Source organism: Rhincodon typus, chromosome 21, assembly GCF_021869965.1.
Source record: "Rhincodon typus isolate 14 chromosome 21, sRhiTyp1.1, whole genome shotgun sequence".
Classification (NCBI taxonomy): Eukaryota; Metazoa; Chordata; class Chondrichthyes; order Orectolobiformes; family Rhincodontidae; genus Rhincodon; species Rhincodon typus.
The window spans coordinates 42,240,723-42,260,983 of NC_063352.1; the positions used below are offsets into that span (position 1 = coordinate 42,240,723).

The window sequence follows — 20,261 nt, forward strand, 5'->3', positions numbered from 1 at the left end:
CTTGTATCTTGGTTTATTTTTAAACTTTCTTTTAAATCAGCCTGTTGAGACGTAACACCTCCACTTGTCAGGTTGGGTTTGAACCCAGATCCTCCTGGCCAAAAGGTACAGGCCACAAGACCCAGGAGGAGAAATAGACCATTCGTCCTACTGTGTCTCCTCTACCATTCAATGAGACTTTACTGATCTGATAATCCTCAATGCCACTTTGCTGCCTTTGCCCATAATCCTTGATTCGCAGTCTAACTGTCTGTCTCAGCTTTGAATATACTCAACTGAAGATAACCGGGAAACGGTGGAATTTATGTTGATGACAGGATGGGGAAAGAATACAGGAGGAGAAAATAGAGTACATGGAGACGGTGCCCAGAGAGAGGACAAAACAGGGTTGGAGAAAGCAAAGAACTTGCAGGGGAGTCAGGCTCAATGCAAGCTGGAGGAACAAACCTCATCTTCCAGCAAGGCACAACGGCACTAAGCCTCAACGTTGCATTTAACAATTTCAGAATATGAACACCCTGTCCCTTGGTCCTTTGTACCTTCTTCCCCAACCCAAAAACCCCACCACCACCCTAGGCCATGTCCTATATGGGCTGCTCCTAGCACAGCCAACCCATTTTCAAACATTAGACTTCTTGTTAGGACCCTACCAATCTCTGTCTCTTAGCTTATCATCCACAATCTTTGTTTATGTCCCCTCCTGTCTGCTCCGCTTGCACCTGCTGCTGGCCTTGCCTCTCTTCTTGGCTCGCCTCACCCATATTCCACCTTTTCCCCAGTTATCTTCACATGGGATGAAGGGTCACGGGACTCCATGTTAAAACCATTTTCTGTGTACAGATGCTGTTATGATTTTCCAAGACTCTTGTTTTTGTGTGTTACCAAGGTGACTGTTGCGGGAAGTGTCACAAGTTTCTGGGTGCAGTCAGTCTCGTGGGAGCTTGTGATTCATCTGCATTATTGATACTAATAGAAGGGAATTTGTTGTATTCAACAAGCAAAAAATCAGTGTTGACATTAGTTCAAAGCAAATCATTCTCACAATGTCAGCTTCTGTCTTTACAGTGGTGAGTGGGACTGCAGATGGAGCACGAGGAGAGTGTTATTGTAATCAGTGATACTGAAGGAGAGAATGATGGTGAAGCGTCAGTGTTTATTGTAGAAAATTCTCCAGGTATGACTTCAATAATTTAAAATTGTATAGTCTAGACACTAATTAATCTTTCATTCTTTAAAGACAATGCTTGTACTTCCAGCAATTTTGATTTGACTTCAGCCTTTGCGATTGATATAACTGAAATTCATAGTAGGATTGAAGACAGTTATGTAACTTTCAAACTCTTATATTGCGAGTCCCAATAGCCAAACTGAGTGGTTGTTGTGGTTGGGAAAAAATGCAGTACTTAAGAACCGGGATTTTTATTCTGAGTTTGAAATGAAATTGAAGCAACCAAGTATTAAAATGAGTTTGGGATAGATGTCAGAACTTGCCTTGTGAACCATTCATTTAGCTAATCTCAGAATTGTTACAGATAAGAAAAAGATATTTCTGCCCATCTTGGCTGCACTGGAAATGAAACAGCAAAATTGCCATAGATGTAATATCGTCCGTAGTGTCTACGTACACGTTTTCTATTAATTAGAACAGGAAGCTACGCTTCATGACAAAACTGTGCCTTATTGAAGGTATAAATGAATTTCTTGCCTTTTAATCTGCAGCAAAAATTAACAAACGTTCTTGGGCAGACCCACTTACAAATTGTTTTCGTCCCTTTTATACCAAATTAGATTTCCTTAACTAGGAAAAAAAATCCAAGAAATTTCTGAAAATATTGATTTATGGCACGTTATTTGATTTTTTTTTTTAAGTAGACTTAGTGGTGAATCATACATTGGTAGTAATCCATTAGCAAGATGATACATCATGGACTCAAGTGTTTCTGTTATTTTTCTCCAATTTCCTTTGTTTTCTTCTCTCAGCCCCTGTATTTGTATTAACTGTTCTCATTTCCTTTATAACGTCTAAGTGACTCGTGAGATGGTTGTATCAGTTTTAATTTTGCAAAATTACCTAGTTGTGGGAATACTCCCATTGGATTGGAAGATACCTGATGTAAGTCCTTTATTCAAAAATGGAAGGAGACAGAAAGCAGAAAACTACAGCCCAATTAGCTTAACAGCTGTCAAAAGCAAGATGTTTGAAGCTGTTGGTGAAGAAATTAGAGCATGGTACTCTGTGTGATTATTGTGAACCTTGCTATAAATCTTGCTGAGTCACTGTGGTTTCGTGAGAGATAAATCATGTTTGACCAATCTATTGGAGTTGTTTGAGATGGTAACACATTCTGTAGATCAAGGGAAACTAGTGGATGTACTGTTTCCAGATTTCCAACAAGGTGCCACATTAAAGAATATGAAAAATAAGAGCTCCTGGTGTTAAGCAAAGCATATTGATATGGATGCAAGATTGCCTGGCTAAAAGGAAATCACATTGGCATAAATGGATCTTTGTCGTATTTGTAAGTTGGAACGAATAGTGTGCCACAGGGGTCAGTGCTGAGACTGCCACTGTTTACAATTTATACAAACGACTTGGATGAAGGGACAGAAGATATGGTTGCTAAAATTGATGAGACCAAGACCGGGAGGAGAGTAGGTTGTCAAAAGTACATAAGATTATAAATGGGTGTAGATGGGTCGTGAGTGGGTAGAAGTGAGGGAAATGGTGTATAATATGGAAAAACGTGTAATTGTCCATTTTGGAACGAATAATAAACATGGAGCATTCTATCTTAAATAAGGAAAAATTGCAGAGGGATCTGGGTGGCCTGCTGTGTGAATCACAAGCTTAATATGGAGGTGCAGCAAGTAATTTGGAAAGCCTAATAGAATGTTGTTGCTTATCCCGTGGGGAGGTAAATACAAAAGTAAGAAGATTGTGCTTTAGTCATACAGCCAAAGACAATATGGCTGCATACGAAATACTGTGCACTTATTTTTCACCTTTTATTTAAGGAAAGGTGCAAATGTGTTGGAGGCAGTTCCCAAAAGATTTATTGGACAAATATCTGGAAAGGGAGTGGTAACTTGGATAGTCTATGTTTGTTTCTTGAGTATTGAGTAAGATTTAATTGAAACATGTAATGTCTTGAGGGATATTGACAAGGTAGATGTGGAGAGGATACTGAAGCTCTCATACCTTTGAAAGAAAAATTGGATATGCTTTGAAGATATTGTAACCTACAGGGTTCGGGATCAAGAGTGAGGAAGTAAGATCAGACCAGCTAGCTCTTTCAGCTGGCATGGACACGTTGGGTCGACTGTCCTGAGCTGTAAGTTTTCTGTTTCTCTTTCATCATGGTCAACTGTTTTTACTTTCCTGCAATTATCTTTTACTTACTGCTCCATAAGTGTTGTTTTTTTTTTGTAAATAGTTGCGGCTAATCTTAACCTGGAGGAAACTTCATTAACTTTTTGTACTTGTGTAGAATTTATGGCACAGAAACGGGCCATTCAATTGAACTATTTTTTGCCACGGTTTATGCTTCACAAGAGCCTCTTCCCATTCTCTAACTGACCCTGTAAGCATATCTTTTGATTCTTTTTCTCTCATTTACTTTTGTGATGTCTCCTTTAAATATGCCAACCACAACACAGTTCACTCAAGCAGCCAGCTGTTTTCAGAGCCATACTAATGTAGTTGCTTGGGTGGCAGTAGGACTAATTGGGAGGTTACCAAACTGAATACTGACTCGTAGTCTGAATCTTACTTTTTTGGCCAAGTGCAAGTTACATTGAGATTTTATGGAGGATTTTTCACTGAGACCCAGCAAGTTTTCTTGCCAATCTTGCAAAATCCGCCTCATTGGCTACCTGCCCTGCCCCTAGGAGAGGATCAAGTAGCTAACAGACAATGTCTTAGATCCTGGACTGGTATCAGAGGCTGCCGTTGAGTTACCATGCCATTAGCTACCTCCCTTGACTGAGGACTGCTGACAACATTGCAAGCTTACTGGCTTTGTGTCAGCAGTTAACGGCAAGGCAGGACAGAAGCAATTTGAGTCTGGTATATCTAGCTGAGAGAAAAGTGCAAAGAGGCAAGGCAATGCAGGGCAGGGATGTTGTGAGCACCCAAGAGGGATGAGTTAGTTAGCAGTATTATAGCAAGCCAGAGATTCAACCTAATCCAGTCTACGAGCTGTGCACATGTCCCTGAGTGTAGTGTCCTCGTGGTGCCTGTGCAGATTTAAAATGAAGAAGTGTACTGTCTTTGGATTGGAGATGTATTTTGAGGGTTCTTAGACACTGCTGTATGTGAGATGCCAATTTTTGTGGAGATGGCCGTTGTTTAATTTAGGTATACATTGACCTTCATACTCTGTTTATCAAGGACATTTGCTAATCGTTTAAGTCTAGCAAATAATTTAGTGAGTTAGTGAATAGTCCGGTTTGATATTTTTTAAAAATCTGTTCAATTTCTTTGCAGAAGTTGCTGATGCATCCAAGGAAAAAAGCACTGAAGTAATTGATGAAGAATGTGGGCTTGCCATTACATACAGTAAAAAGGGCAATGTGATGCCACATGCACGTTACGATTGTGTGGAGCAAGACTTTACGTATGTAGCAATGAAAGTTAGTTGGTGTGAAAGCCTTTTTAAGTTGGTATTCCCTATAGTTAATCATTCGTGAAGATGTGACTTGAATGTGTTGCGATAATTAGAATGTTGTGCAGCGACTTATTGTACCAGTAGGTTAACTGGTGAAGTAGATAGTTGATATTAAAGAATGGTGTTTGTATGTTTTAAGCTAAGTATATTCTCTACAGTTGGTACATTTTGTTTTGAGACCAAAATTTTTATATTTCTAATTTGAATCATTATTTCCATGAGATTTGTTTCATTTGATCTATAGCTGCAACACTTAATCTGTGGCCTTTGGAATACATAAAATTCACGTGCTTCTGCAAAATTGGGAATTTTAATACCTCATGAACTTAAATAGGACTGATTATAGGTCATTGACTAGAGATGCAATAACTTCTCTTTGGTGTTGCCTGACCTGCTGAATGTTTCCAGTATTTTCCGTTTTTGGAAAAAAGTCTTTATTCTGATTTCACATAGCTGCAGCATTTTGCTTTGATTTACCATTTGTATTTATTTATTTCCTGTTTCGAGTTTGCTGGTTGAGCCTAGAAGTTTCATGTTTTTAATATTGTTTCTTCTGTGGCAGAGAAATCTTAAATTGGAATACCTGTTTAGTATGAGCAATTTGAAACCTATGAAAATTATTAGAATAGTTGATTTAAACTTTAAGTGGGCTACAGTGACCACATTCAAAAAGCTCTGATGTCTCTTGTTTATGGTATCACCTTTGTCCATATTTAATGGAGAAAATGTTAAATCTCTGGCAACAATAATCTAATTAAATCTTGGGACAAGCTCAAAGCCAAGATTTGGGTGCAAGGATGCATCCATGAATTTTAATTCCTGCAATAAAGTAGGATGTGTATCTTTTTTAATATATTAATGAACGAGAGAGACATTTTTGAACTTTTAGTACAGCATCATGTACTTACATAACGGTAGAATCATTCTCTGCTTCTTCAGATTAAATGTCAAATGTGCACCCTTTTAGTGACTGGCTTTTTTTTCCCTATCTTACAAAAAAATCCTTTCTGTCCATCAGATAACTAATACTTTTGAATCACATTTTGGCAGTTTTTACATACCTGCCTACAGGGAAATGGATGAGATTTTTGCTACGTTCCCCATAGAGACCTAGTCTTTAAAAAGAGATGAATTTCTCAGTGACCTATGCAAAGGATCACACTATTTTGCTTTTAAGATTTTTACTGTTGCAAAAACTAAAAGCAATATTGAATAACCATTCCTTGATAGGTAAGTTTATATACTCAACTACAGTAAACTCCATAACATGACTAAAATCCCCACACTGTTTGTACATTTTACAATATGCTCAGCAGCAATAGAGCATTGTAGTTTCAAGTCCAAAACGTCCAGCATTTAACAGGTTGTATTCTCTCTGTCACTTTTGAATGAACCTTTTATTATCCCTTTCAAGCAAATTCCTTCAATCATAATCAAATGGACTCTCAGCCGCAGGATCCATTTTGATTTTTTATTCACAAGATTCCCAAAGTTCCACATCCAGTATCAATCATAATGAACAGAAAGCAACAGTCCCCAAGCATTTTGCTCTCACAGTTGCAGCTTCCCTGCATTTATGTAGCACACCTCACCACCACCGTGCCCCCTTCCCAAAAAAAAACCCGGATCCCCTTTAACTGGCACTGTAATATCATTCTTCTGCTCTAGCTGTGTATATCCGCTGCTGAAACCTGTGACTCAAGAATTTGCTACGGTATCCTGTTGCTGTTGTTCTACGCAAAGACCTCCTTGCTCGTTTTCCTGTTTTCACTGTCCTAAAATAATGATTAGCCACTTCCCACATCTGTCCTGCAAGTTCTAATTTGAGGAATGTTTCGTAGACTGTATCCTTCCTTTTAAATAAACTGTCTTCTCCATTTTAGGCGCACAGAAAATGAAATATCTGAGCCTGCAGGCAGCAATGCATATTTCTGTGAGCAGTGCTATTGTTACATCTGTGACAAGCCTGCCTCTGAGGTGGGTAAATGTTTATAAACTGCAATCTTCACAGAAATCATACTGCCTCCTTTTTTTTTTTATGGATTAAAAACCTGATAGTAAAAGATATTATGTCCTGAGAGAAAAGAATTCAAAATTAACATCAGGGGAACAAGAGAAAGTCGGAAGTAAAATATTTTACCAGTCATAATATGTACCAATTTTTTTTCATTTTATGAAGTCTGAGTGAAAATTAATGCTTTTAATTTTGACTGCATTTTAAGTTGGATATCATCATGCAATGAGGTCAGTAAGCATTCTCATTGCTTAGTGTTTTTAAATTTTCGCTATCTCCTTTTTCCCCATCCTCTGTATTAGTGTCAGTACTGGAAACTTCCTTCAATTTGTCATTGCAATGCTCACAATAAGAGTGCGTACTGGAAAGCACATCGGGATGTTGCACTAACTGGTGCGCTTTCAATATTCAATTTCAACCTGGTTGATATTGATTCAGAACTTCGACATGGAGGTAAGCATGATCACTTGGCCTGATTACAGAGTTCATTAGCAACCTCAATATTCTAAGTGTCCATTCCTTGCTGCGTAATCAGGTAGCGCAGCTTGGAATTCTGCTTTACAATGGGGAGGCAATGACCTAGTGGCGGTATCGCTGGACTGCTAATCCAGACACCCAGATAATGTTCTGGGGGCCCAGATTCGAATCCCACCAAAGCAGTTGGTGAAATTTGAATTCAGTAAAATATCTGGAATTAAGAATCTAATGATGACCATGAATCTATTGTAGATTGTCAGGAAATCCCCCCTGGTTCATTAATGCCCTTTTAGGGAAGAAAACAGCCACCCTTACCTGGTCTGGCCTACATGTGACTCCAAACCCACAGCAATGTGGTTGACTGTGAACTGCCCTATGGGCAATTAGGGATGGGCAATAAATAAGTGATGCCCTCATCCTGTTAATAAAAAAAAACTATCCATTATATCAAAATCCAACTCCTAGCAAAATGATTTCAGAATACTGATCCAAGCATTTTTGTCTATTCTGTTTTATTAAGAACAGCACTTTTCAAAGCTTGATGACTGTGTAACTTTGTAATTTCAGCTCTGAAAGCTAGAAAATTGACTATATTAAGCATAACGTTTCATGTATATTAGTTATGCGTTCATCCTGATTCATCTGCATTGACAGTGATGTAAGATAGTCAGCAGTTAATTACACAAGGGCATTAGGATGAAGCAGCTGTGGTGTCATAAGCTGCTGAGAATGTGTAATGTCTATGAACATTGAATTACTGCTTCAAATTGACTGCCATTTAATCTTTTTGCAGTGTTGCAATTTTTTCTGTTCTTTTAAATATATCATGATAACAGTGATAGGATGAAACAGTACAAATGAGGATAGTAATACATTACAGATTCAGCTCCAGGGATTTTCCAGAACTAAGTGGATAAATGTACTATCTAGCATACTATTGAACTATACAAACTAAGAAAGTTCAGATTTGCCGTATTGATCAACTGTATTTTTCTGTGAATAAGTAGACAGAAAATTACAGTAGAAGTATCAGTATGTGGTACTTCTAACTTTGTACCTCAGCATAGTGAAAGTGAATAATAGCCTGTATCACATAACTAGAGTTAATTTGCATTTATCAAACTTGCACACCTATCTATCTCTGTTTCCTGTTATCCGTACAAGCTCTCTTGTTCTGTCATGTATGCTGCCCCTAATACGGTGTTAAGCAGCAATGTGGCTTAGTAAACTTCTGGGATGTAGTCAGTGTTTCTATGCTGTCCTATCAGTACTGCTCCTTTAGCTACAGTATTAACTAGTCATTCAGTTGTTTTTGGGGTCTTGCTGTGTGGATAATGGAATCCACACAAAACATTACTGCTTTGATGTTCTAGTGCAATATGCAGTTTGCCACATTTCTAAGAGGTTTCAGCTCAGTCACTTGGTATTCTTTATGCTTGGAGTAACAGACAAAGCTATGAAGGTCCAGACACTAGCCCAAGACCTACTTCATTACAAACTTTGTTCAGATATGAAAAGCAGACATCTGTTTATCATGGAGTGTATGTGTAATTCAATTCATGTTTATCTACATTTTAGGCAGATTGGAGACTGGAATGGTTAAATCTTTGTTTCAACTCATTTATTGATGTTCATGAATTAAGTAATGACTTAGAAACTGTTAGTAATTTCTATTTGACTCTACTGTGGAGTTCTGAAGAAAACTATCTAAATTGAATGCATTCTCTTAATTGATATTTCAGGTGCCTTATTGCAGAAATTTTGGCTAGAACTTGCTGTGGAATATAACAAGTATTTAATGGGGATAATAACCACTCGGAATTGCCTGATTCCATGTAACTGTATTTGTCATAAACAAGTTAAAATATTCTGTGAAATGTGCCATTTGAACCATGTTGAGATCCGACTGTACAGGTAGGACACTGGCATGCCTGAATCTTGTCATCTTTAATGTATTTTTTAAAATGCCTTTGGGGGTTAGAAAAATAGCACTTAAACTTGAGACTGAGCATATTATCCAGACATACACCTAAGCACTGAGTAGTACTGTAATGTTGGATGACTGTGGCTTCACCTGCTGTAGACTGTAAATTATGCCAAGGCCCTATTTGCCACCTCCATATGGTATACCACTCCAAACCCGCCCACGTCCTTTTTTGCCGGGCTGATTCTTTTCTTTTCTTGCCTTGCAATGCTTGTTCCTGCTTTCCAGAGTGAAACTAGTAGCACAGTTGTGAGTTTGTTATTCTCCTGGAACAAGCTACAATTGGAAATTGACAATTCCTTGATTAAGAATTACTTGTGATTTATGTACAATAAATCAGCTTTTTGGTTTAGAAACATGCCTCATCTAATGCTCCCTCCAAGCCTTATGACTAGACAGATGTCAAGAACTTGCCATACGGTCAAGTCGGCTGCACATGAGACACTTCCCCTTTTAAGAGGTACAGATGTGTAGCAATTGTTAGGAGATCTCATGATGCAAGAAATAGGCCGCTCATAACATAGGAAATTGATGGGAATATTGATCTATTCCCACTAGAGTACTGACTAGACAAATTTCTTTAAAACCTGCAGCTCTGTATCCAGCATGTACAATAGGAATGTGATATTATTGTCTGTGGAAAGTTTTTGTAGCAATGCAGTAAATTCCATTGAGAAAATTAATGTGTCCTCACTTAACACCTTCCTGAAAATCACAACTGGACTGAAAAGTCTTTTAAGTAAAGTGTAAATTCATATGGAAATTGATGCCAAAACTGGAGTTAGAATCCATAGACAAAAGCAGCATCTGTGGGAAGAAAGCAGAGTTAATGTTTCAAGTCTGGTGACTTTTTATCAGTTCCGAGTTTCTCCAGTAGATTCTGTTTTTGTCTGAGATCTCAGTCCGCAGTTCTTTGTTTTATTTTGCAATTCATAGACCCTCAGCAAAAAGCAATTAAAACATACCTATAGACTCAAGTTTAAATACAATTCTTTAAATGGCTAAATTCCTATATTGTTAAACAAAATGTGTTTAAAATGAAATAAATTTTAAAACATCTGTATAAAAGAAGAATGTGACATTTTATCTGCATTACCTCCTGTAGTAGACCCTCCAATGTCCAATGCCTGGGGTTTGCACCAGGGACCCCTACTTGGGGCCCTCGATGGTTCCTGGCCATATGCTGGCTAGTGGTGGCTTTTTTATTCTTTTTGGAGGGGCTACAGCACCTTTTTTTTTTTTTTTTCTTGCTGGATTCTGCCACTTCCCAGAATTTGCAGAGGCTGCTGCTGCTCCTGGCCAGTGGGGTTCCAGATGAGGTTTACTGTCTCCCCTCTGGTGTTCCATTTGACTTTGGGAATGCGGTCTGACACTGGAGCCCCACCATTCTTGCTCCCACTTTTAGGAGCAGCTGAGCTGGTTGTGGCCAGTTCCCCCTAGAGCCAGTGGTGGAAGTGGGGTGATGGGTTATTTCCTGTAGTAAGCAACACTCTTTAGCTAATCTTGCAACTCTCAATAAGGTTTCATATCCTAATTGCTTAACCCCACATTAAAGCGAAACAATGCTGAGCCAAGCCACATCAAACAACCGCTCCTCAGAAATAGAAAGGATGGGCTCAGGTAGAAAAGAACATGATTACCAAGTAGTGTATGTGTGTAAGACCACAAATTGGTTTGTACAGGGCAAGGGCTCATTTATGGGAGTTGTCGCTGACACTGAACACAAGGCTATATGTCCTGTTTCATTATCTAATCCTAGAATTAATAAATTATGAAATTTTATGAAAAGACTATATAAGCCATTATAACCAGTATCTCATTCATTTTGAAGGATATTTAAAAAAAAGTCAAATAGGGCACACAGCTCTACACGTCTGCTCTGTCGGGTGAAATCATGACCACATTTCTGCTTTACTTTTTATTTTACGTCCTATCTCAGAATCCTTTGGTCTCAACAGCGCGTTATATTAGGAAAATGAAATTTGGCTTGTAACTTCCATGGTTTGCCTAGAAATTAAAACTTGGGCTTCTTTTGTGTCGCTCACTTGCATATGGGGGAGATGATGGCATAGTGGTATTATTTCTGGATGTCAGTCCAGAGTCACAGGTAATATACTGGGGACCCAGGTTCATATCCTACCATGGCAGATGGTAGAATTTTAATTCAGTAAAAATCTGAATTAAGAGTCCAATGATGACCATGGATTCATTTTCAATTATTGAAAAAATCCATCTGGTTCACTAATGTCGTTCTTAGGGAAGGAAGTGTCCATCCTTACCTGTTCGGGCTTACATGTGACTCCAGACCCACAGCAATGTGGTTGACTTTTAACTTTCCTCCAGGATGGGCAATAAATGCTGGCAAAGCCAGTGACGTCATCATCCCATGAATGAATATTTTAAAAAATTAAGTAGACAGTTAACTGAACCACAAAGTCAAACTTGCAGCCCTCTCTCTCTCTTTGGTAGTTTCTCATACTCTTGAGCATCATTTCTGTCTTTTGAAAATTGCCTTCTTTATAATATCCCAGCAGCGCACCAGCTGTGAATAAACCATTTTAGCATACAGTACTCCAAAACACTAACAAAACAGACTAAAGTGTTCAAGCTCACATTTGAATTTGATTTTTACATGTAAACACTCGAATTTATATTTTTGGGTTAAAAAAAATTGTTGCATGTGTTATTTTCCACATATCAGGTGATCCATCGGCAATGTTTCCAAATCTTGAATAATACAGCACAAAAAGGAGACCATTTTGTCCATGTCTGTCCTACCTCTTTCAAAGAGTAACCCAGTTAATCCCATTCCCTGGCTCTCTTTCCATTATCCTGCAGTTTTTTTTTCCCAGTATGTGTGAAACACCACAACCTGCCAGTTCCCCTCCAAGCCCCACACAATCCTGACTTGGAAATATATTATCGAACCCGGTGTCGCTGGGTTAAAATCCTGAAACTCCCTGATGGCATTGAGAGTCTGTCTACAGTACCTGGACTGTGGCAGTCCAGGAAGGCAAGTCCACTAGAAATGGGCAATAAGTTCTGGCCAGCTAGTGATGCCATATCCTGTGAATGAATTTTTTTTAAAAATTAATCCAATTCCATTTTCAATGTTGTGTCCATCCTATTAGTCAGTGACTGAGTCATTTATCGTGTGAAAAAAAACGTTTTCGCATGTCACCTCTTGATTATGCCAATCGCCATAAATCTATGCTTTCTATTCAGTTACAGATCCTTCAGTTACAGAAAGCAGCTTCTCTTTAACTCTACTTAACTCTTAGCTAATTCTAACACTTTTTCACCTCATCTCCTTGACCTTGTGCGCCCTAAAGAGCATAATCACAGCTTCTCCAATCCATCCATATAATTTTTTTTTTAATCCCTGAAAGCATTCAATTAAATTTCATCTGTGCTTTCTTTTGAGGCTTTCTCAACCTTCTAGGGGTGATGACCAAAATCTTTCCCAATTGTTTGCAAAGGAATTGGAAGCAATACATTGTATCTTTAGAGCTGGCAGGCTGTGTGACCCCAAGCTACATTGATGGCATAGAGAGAATGAAACAGCAGTGAAGTTAGTACAATGCAAAATGGTACCTGACCACCTAATAAACTACAGACAGAGTGCATTTTAGTCTCTGTTTAGTAGAAACTGAATCTTTCAAAGATTTGCATAGGTAGTTCTTCTGTTGATTCAGCTGAGTAACTTTATCCATTCGACCAGGAAAGACCCCAGGTTTGATCTCTAGATTGACGCCAAGTTAGCTTCAGTGCCCCAGGTAAAAGGGAGAACAAAAATGATTGTTACCTGCTCCTGCTCTTTGCTAAACACTGACCTCTGCTGGTTATCCTGGGTTGGTGATCCTGACCTCCCAGTTACTTACTTGTTATTTCAGTAGACCACCTTGCTCTAATGGTAACTTCTTGTCCTGGGCCTGCTACAATGTTCAGTCAGGGAAGAACACCTCATTTTCTGCTTCATCACTTTAGAGCCTCTATTTCAATGTTGGATTCCATAATTTTAGACACTGACTGCATTGTCTGTTCTCCATTTCTTTTTCTCTCTCCACCCTCCCCACTGTGCTGTCGGATGGCTTTGTCTTTATTTTTCTTGGTAGAGAGGGCCCATTCACATCTTCCTTTACATCCATTTTACATTTTTGTTTTGCCGTTAAAAACGTCTGTCTTTTACATTGAGCCTGTACCCTTTGTGAGGGACCTCTTCTGCCTCTATCAAAGCTGCTATCTTAAAAATAATCATTAAAATAGTCATGATTGTCTTGAAGTGTTAATTCTGTTTCTGTCCACAGATGCTGCCAGGCCTGCTAAGTTTCTCCTGCATTTCCTGTTTGTTTCAGATTTCCAGCATTTGCAGTATTTTACTTTTATTCAAATGTTGGCCTTGCATGCAATGCCCATATGGCATGGAAAAAGCAATTTAAAATTTCTTTAATGGTTTTCTCGATAACCGTACTGTAGTTCTGTTGAGCAAACTGCTATAAATATAAAATCTAGCTCTTAATAAACTTGTTCTTTCCAATGTACGTGACATTCTATTAACTGGCATGATGTCCTGCTGCAGTGAGTTGTTACTTGAATAGTTTGACTGTCTTCTAATGGTTCTCCTTTCTCCTCACAGTTACACGGCAGTGTTTAATGTTGTGAACAACTTTCTGAATCAAGCAGAAAATGAAAAGCCGAAAGCAGCTGCCATTATGATGATCGGAGTGGCGAAGGAAATTCTCCTCCATAAACAGCCCCCACAGTTAGTTCATATTTTTTCTTTGCTTTTTAAAAATTTGAACCTGGTAACTCTTGGTAAAGTGGTTCATTAATAAGCTTTGTGAATCAGAAAGCTTTGGTTTTGGTTCTTGTATTAGACGATCCTAATCAAGAGTTAGATCTTTAAGTTACCCTTGGTTTCTCTTGCTTGTGGAAGAAAGAGCAGAGCTCTGACTGTTCTTTACTATGCCACTGCTCCTGCTGTAATGTACAGATATACACATCTGAAAAGCATTAGTTCATGCTTACTATTGTAAAAGATATTCCAGCTATGCCCTGCTGTCTGTGCTCACGTTTGAAGAATGCCATTTTGAAGGAAGTACCAAAGGGTTGCTGCTGCACTTGGAACTGGTGACCGAACCAGTGTCCAGAAGCATTTGTGAGGGTGCATATACGTTTTTTCCCCCTAAAGATTTTTAAGTTGTTTTGAATTATCCCTGTCTTCTAAGCTCACTAACTAACCTGTGTTGAAAGGACCTTAGAATCTTTGATAGAGAACAGTAGGGTCTTCAATCAATCCAAGATAAGACACAGCTGTAATGTCCAGTGAGCTATCTGAACCACCCTCCTTCACCAATATTCGATATTGCATGCTACTCTTCTTCAGCAAACTTGAGCTGTTTACCGTGTTCGTCTGCAAGTGCCACATAAGGTACACTGTAACCAAATTATCCCAACAACGTGTAGAAACCTTGCCTCAGGAAGGACCTTTTATTAACGAGAAACTTTTTTTCATGTAAATTGTTGATTTTATGTAACCCTCCAGTTCCATTTGCTCAGGTTCTTTCGGGCCCCTCTCCCTATTTGGAATTGAAAAACTGACTTCTAGGACTTTGACAGTGTCGGTCAGTCCACTGTTAGTGAACGCTTTCTCTCAGCCGCACCCCACTAATTGCTGGCTCCTTAAATTTACACAACCAATTCAAGCCCAGTTAAGTCTGAAGTAATATATCCTTCACCTGTTCCTTCTTTGCATTAGGTCCTTTCAGACCATATTAAATAACAGCAGATAAAAGTTGAGTGTGAGGGAATGTGACTTGCCCACTGCATGTATTCTACTGTTTTTCCTCTACTTTGTCTACCATTCTACTGCCTCATTCCCCAATTGCAGGACTGCAAATAAAGAATAGAACAAGTCAGATATTTCTTCTCCCTGCCACCCCACCTCACCCTGTCTTTGGAAGGTGTCCAGATCCATCCCATCTGATGGACTACAGTTGAGCTTTTGTTCCTTCTCCAATTTATAAAACCAAAATGCTTCCAAAATGTAAATTGCAGCAAACAACTTTGAGGTTCCAAACTGTGAGCTGCGAATAATAATTCAAGAGCTGGAGCAGAATCCAAAGAAATTGCTATTGTTTGAAGCATAGAGAATAGATAATGTGCTCACATTTGTATCAGAACAGCAGAATTTTTAACTAGCAAATGTGTGTTCATCAAGTTGTTAGCTGCAGCAGCTAATATATTTCCAAATCTGTCTTTAGGCTGGTTTTTAGATTCTTCCTAAGGCTACTTGCTGAACAATTTCCTTTCATCTTTTGGCTGTTCTGAAGCTAAATAGTCTGATATATTGTAACTGGTTGTAAGCCCCCATTCATACGACAGGTCACATCAGGACAAGGTCACTTGAGACATCCCGATCTAGAAAGAATAGTTGCTTGATCTGTTTTATCATTTTGTAAGACGACAGATTTTTGCCCATTTCATCTCCTGTGTTTTTTAACAGGGAAACTTTCAACAAGGATGACCAGACATCATCTCCAAGGCAGGCAGTTCCAATTTTTATGCACAGGTACGATGTGCATTTATTGTATATAAAATGCTGATCTTGGAGTGTGTTACACTTTTAAGATGGGATTCTGGGATTCCGGGATTCCGGGATTCCGGGATTCCATCAGAACTGGGGCTTCTGCAAAATATGTCCTCAACTGACCATAATTCTAGTTTGGGAACTGAGTGATTGGCACTGCATTTCTGTTTTTTGGATGCTCAGTACTTTTTTTTTCCCCTTCTTGCTATTCAATGTATGGAATATCATAGTTATAATGAAACTATTCTGTCTGTAAACTCTCTGCATTTCAAAGTCTAGGTTAATCCACATTGGGATGCCCTAGAACCTTTGTAATCTTCACCTGGTGCATGTTTCTGTCTTGCAGCTGCTAGTTTGAGAAAATGCACTTCAAGAAATGAAAATTTTAAAAGTGCCAAATAAATTCAGTGGTTTTTAACTTTGTTTTGATTTTGCTGTACTCTACCTTGTAACAAATCTAAAGGTGCAAATTCTCATGAGATATGCCTTGGTCACCGAAATTACCTGCCTGAATTTATGTGCTGAGTGCTGAATTGGTGATTTGAAGATGATTTGCACACTTAACACCAAGTGAAAAACAGCCTGAATGACTAGATTGTGCACTTTCACACATTTTATGGTTTTTGATGACGGTGGTTGTTGAACACTTATTTCCAGCTAGTAGAATTTTATAGTACTGAGGAGGCCATTTAGCCAGTTTTGCCCATCTCGGCTCTTTGGAAAAAAACCATCCATTTAGTTCCACTCTCTGCTGTCTCTCCACCACCTGAAAATTCATTCCCTTTTAAATGTTGCAATCGAATGTGCTTCCATCATTCTTTCAGGCAGCAGATACTGAATCACAGCAACTCACTTTTTAAAAAGAAAATCTTACCTTGGATCTTTTTGCTAATTTTATTCGAGTTGTTGCCTTGAGCTATTGGCCCTATCACCTGTAAAACAGTTTTACTTTATTCATTCTTTTTAGAACTCCTTGTCATTTTTGAAGACCTCTTTTAAATTTTACTTTCAATTGTCTGTCTATGGAATTGTCTAGCATCTCTCTCCCTAGTAGTGCCAACAACAGGGATTTGATGCAACAGCCTTCTGCTTCTACTGTAGAGGACTAAATTGCACCTGCTTTACAATACCAAATTCAAACATAAAAGTAAAGAAGTACATAGTCTCAAAGTTGGAAATAGTAAAGGAGGAATAAAAGAAATCTCTTTGGAGCTGGGCTTGAATGCAGATTTCAGAACAAGAAATCTGAATCAACTCTCAATATTTTCTCTTATTGCATTGGTTTATCATTGTTCTTCAGGTATGTCAAAGAACAAAGAAAATTACAGCACAGGAACAGGCCCTTCGGCCCTCCAAGCCTGCGCCGATCCAGATCCTCTATCTAAACCTGTCGCCTATTTTTCAAGGATCTGTATCCCCCTGCTCCCTGCCCATTCATGTATCTGTCTAGATACATCTTAGATGATGCTATCGTGCCCGCCTCTACCACCTCTGCTGGCAACGCGTTCCAGGCACCCACCACCCTCTGCGTAAAGAACTTTCCACGCATATCTCCCTTAAACTTTTCCCCTCTCACCTTGAAATCGTGACCCCTAGTAATTGAGTCCCCCACTCTGGGGGGAAAAAGCTTCTTGCTATCCACCCTGTCTATACCTCTCATGATTTTGTAGACCTCAGTCAGGTCTCCCCTCAACTTCTGTCTTTCTAATGTAAATAATCCTAATCTACTGAACCTCTCTTCATAGCTAGCACCCTCCATACCAGGCAACATCCTGGTGAGCCTCCTCTGCACCCTCTCCAAAGCATCCACATCCTTTTGGTAATGTGGCGATCAGAACCGTATGCAGTATTCCAAACGTGGTCGAACCAAAGTCCTATACAACAGTAACATGACCTGCCAACTCTTGTGCTCAATACCCCGTCCGATGAATGAAAGCATGCCGTATGCCGCCTTGACGACTCTATCAACCTGCGTTACCACCTTCAGGGTACAATGGACCTGAACACCCAGATCTCTCTGTGCATCAATTTTCCCCAGGGCTTTTCCATTTACCGTATAGATCGCTCTTGAATTGGATCTTCCAAAATGCATCACCTCGCATTTGCCTGGATTGAACTCCATCTGCCAGTTCTCCGCCCAACTCTCCAATCTATCTATATTCTGCTGCATTCTCCGACAATCCCCTTCACTATCTGTTGGCAGATCGTCTTGCTCAACATAATCTTATTTTTGTTTTACAGAATCACCAATGCATTGCAGAGAATGCTGGTATTGAGTGATTTCCCACCTCATCTATTTAACAAGTTAAAGGCCTTTTATAAAACCCTTCCGCTTCCTTCTTACTGCTATGCATTTACGAATAGGTGAGTATTTTTCTTATTACATGAAATCAGATGTGTGTTTGAAAATGTTTTTGTGTTTAAATAGGAAAAGAGGATGGTGAGCTGTTGCCTCCTCAAAAGTTTTCATGGCAAGACCATTGCAGGTTCCACATGGCGGTCTTCTCTGCATTCCTGATTGAAAGGCATCTTCTTCGGCCTTAGCAGGTTTTACACTTAACTGACTCCGCTTTCCTTCCATGCAACTGCAATGTGGTTGAGAGGTGGGAAAGAAGATAAACTGAGAAGCAAACAGAGTAACTATTCAATAAAACTGATGTTCACTTCAGTCGTCCGCATGAGGAATGGTCATTTTGTGCAACAAGTGCATCAAAAGTGAAAATTCGTTGCTTCTTTCTTGGTTAGGACTTCTCACTAATGGTCCTGTTACATCTGTTAAACTCTTTGAGCTGGTTGAGTTAGGTACCTGATCAGAATCTCTTCCAGAGTAAAGTTTGGTTGGTTCTGTATATCTTTAATTGTATGAAATTGCTGATTTAAGTAATATTGTTCTTCTAAATTCACAGTCTTAATGTGCTGTCCTGGGAGGACCCTTTTCTGACCTCCATCCTAAGGGGTCAAAATATCACCGGGCACCGACAGAAGAAAGGCAGGAAAGAAATGTTGTGGGAGGATATCACTGTTGTGCAGGCACGAGTGGAAAGAATGGAGGCAAGAAAAGAGTATGTTTCTTTTAATTAAAGTTAATTTCTGTTTTGCAGCAACCAATAACAGCATGTAGCTTTATAGCTCTTTTTCTGGAAGTGTAATTTGACACTTGCTATGTTCATATACATTTTCTTGTTTTTGACACGAAGCTTTTATGAAAAGAGATGTGACAGTAGAGATTAACATTTCATTCTGTTACCACTTCTAGAGTTTAAAGATCTATGATTTTAAAAAAAGTCTGTTTCTGGTGTGAAGTAATCCAGATCAAGCAAACAGAATTGTATTAAATTTAAGCAATTTAGCACAGTGAGCAGTCTTACTGTGCAGAGGACTGAGACTGCAGATACACCGCCAGACTTTGCGTTTGAAATTGAGACCACATAGTTATGAATAGGTATGATACATGGCTAAAAGAGACGAGGTGTAAGATGTAAAATAAAAGAGATGTAGGAATAGGGTGGACACAAGCAATTTAGGCTGTTTGTGGGAAGGACAAATACCAGCAGGTATGGGCCAAGCAGCCTATTTTCATCTTGTAATGTACTTGTACAAGTCACTGGCCACCTTGGAATAGTATCCTGCCAAAGAGTCGACCTTGAGGGTCAAGGGAAAAAAAAAGTGAGGCGCATAAATGAAATTGTTTTATGATGCAAGTTGATCAACAAATCCAAAGCTTATGTTCATTGATAAAAGTCTTGTCATGAAATAAAAATTACCGTTGGAATTCCAAAACTAATCAGCCACTTAAATACTTAATCTCTTAATATTCGTGCCCTAGTGACTTTACATTTTGCAGAAGATTGCCTTGACATGTTGTCCTTTGTTACAAACCATAATGTTATGGAACAAATCTGTTATGCAAGTTTGACATGAAACTTAATTTCAGTTTACCAGCTCTTTTAGCTATTTTTAATCAACTTTTATAGACATTTATGACAAAACTGTGGAGTAGATGGGACTTGAACCCAGGCATCTGGTTCAGAGTTAGGGACACACTGTACCACGTGAGCCCTCAAACTCAGTTTTTTATAAGCCATAAAGGATTTCTCCTCCCCTGGAGGTCCTGGGACTTCTAAGATGTTTATCTTAGAGCGCATCCAGGTTTAGATCAGGTCCTGCTTTAACCAAGTGGCACAAATAAACTCAATCCTTATTATCCACTAACTTGCTACTCACAGATTCATGCACTTGAGGCCAAACCCTATCTTTTATCCCTCTCTGTTGTCTCATCTGGTCTGCCTTGGTAGACTGATTGCAGGCCTTCACAATAGAAAGGGATACATAGGATTAGTATTTTTGTTATCTGCAGTGTGTGCCCTTATCCCTGACCGATAACAAGGACTGAGTGTACTGCATTAATTCAACTGAGTCCACAAGGTGACTTTGAGACAACAAGGTGCAGGGCTGGATGAACACAGCAGGCCAAGCAGCATCATAGGAGCAGAGAGGCTGACGTTTCGGGCCTAGACCCTTCATCAGAAA

The 20,261-nt window shown here is 39.1% G+C and overlaps 1 protein-coding gene across 7 annotated transcripts in view; it reads left to right on the forward strand.

The window, feature by feature from the left end:
- Positions 1-20,261, forward strand: part of zgc:112980 (uncharacterized protein LOC503706 homolog) — a 54,910-nt gene that overhangs the window by 11,442 nt on the left and 23,207 nt on the right. For 4 of the 7 annotated variants that reach the window (XM_020529402.2, XM_048609383.1, XM_020529401.2 and 1 more), the window contains exons 2-10: positions 1,066-1,174; positions 4,487-4,616; positions 6,551-6,644; positions 6,984-7,134; positions 8,901-9,072; positions 13,779-13,904; positions 15,648-15,713; positions 17,973-18,095; positions 18,638-18,793. In XM_020529402.2, the coding sequence (XP_020384991.1) occupies positions 1,084-1,174; positions 4,487-4,616; positions 6,551-6,644; positions 6,984-7,134; positions 8,901-9,072; positions 13,779-13,904; positions 15,648-15,713; positions 17,973-18,095; positions 18,638-18,793 (1,109 nt within the window). In that variant the 5' untranslated portion in view covers positions 1,066-1,083. Of the gene's footprint in view, positions 1-1,065; positions 1,175-3,246; positions 3,333-4,486; positions 4,617-6,550; positions 6,645-6,983; positions 7,135-8,900; positions 9,073-13,778; positions 13,905-15,647; positions 15,714-17,972; positions 18,096-18,637; positions 18,794-20,261 lie in introns of those variants that run through there. The other 3 variants (XM_048609386.1, XM_048609385.1, XM_048609387.1) reach the window with 3 other exon arrangements.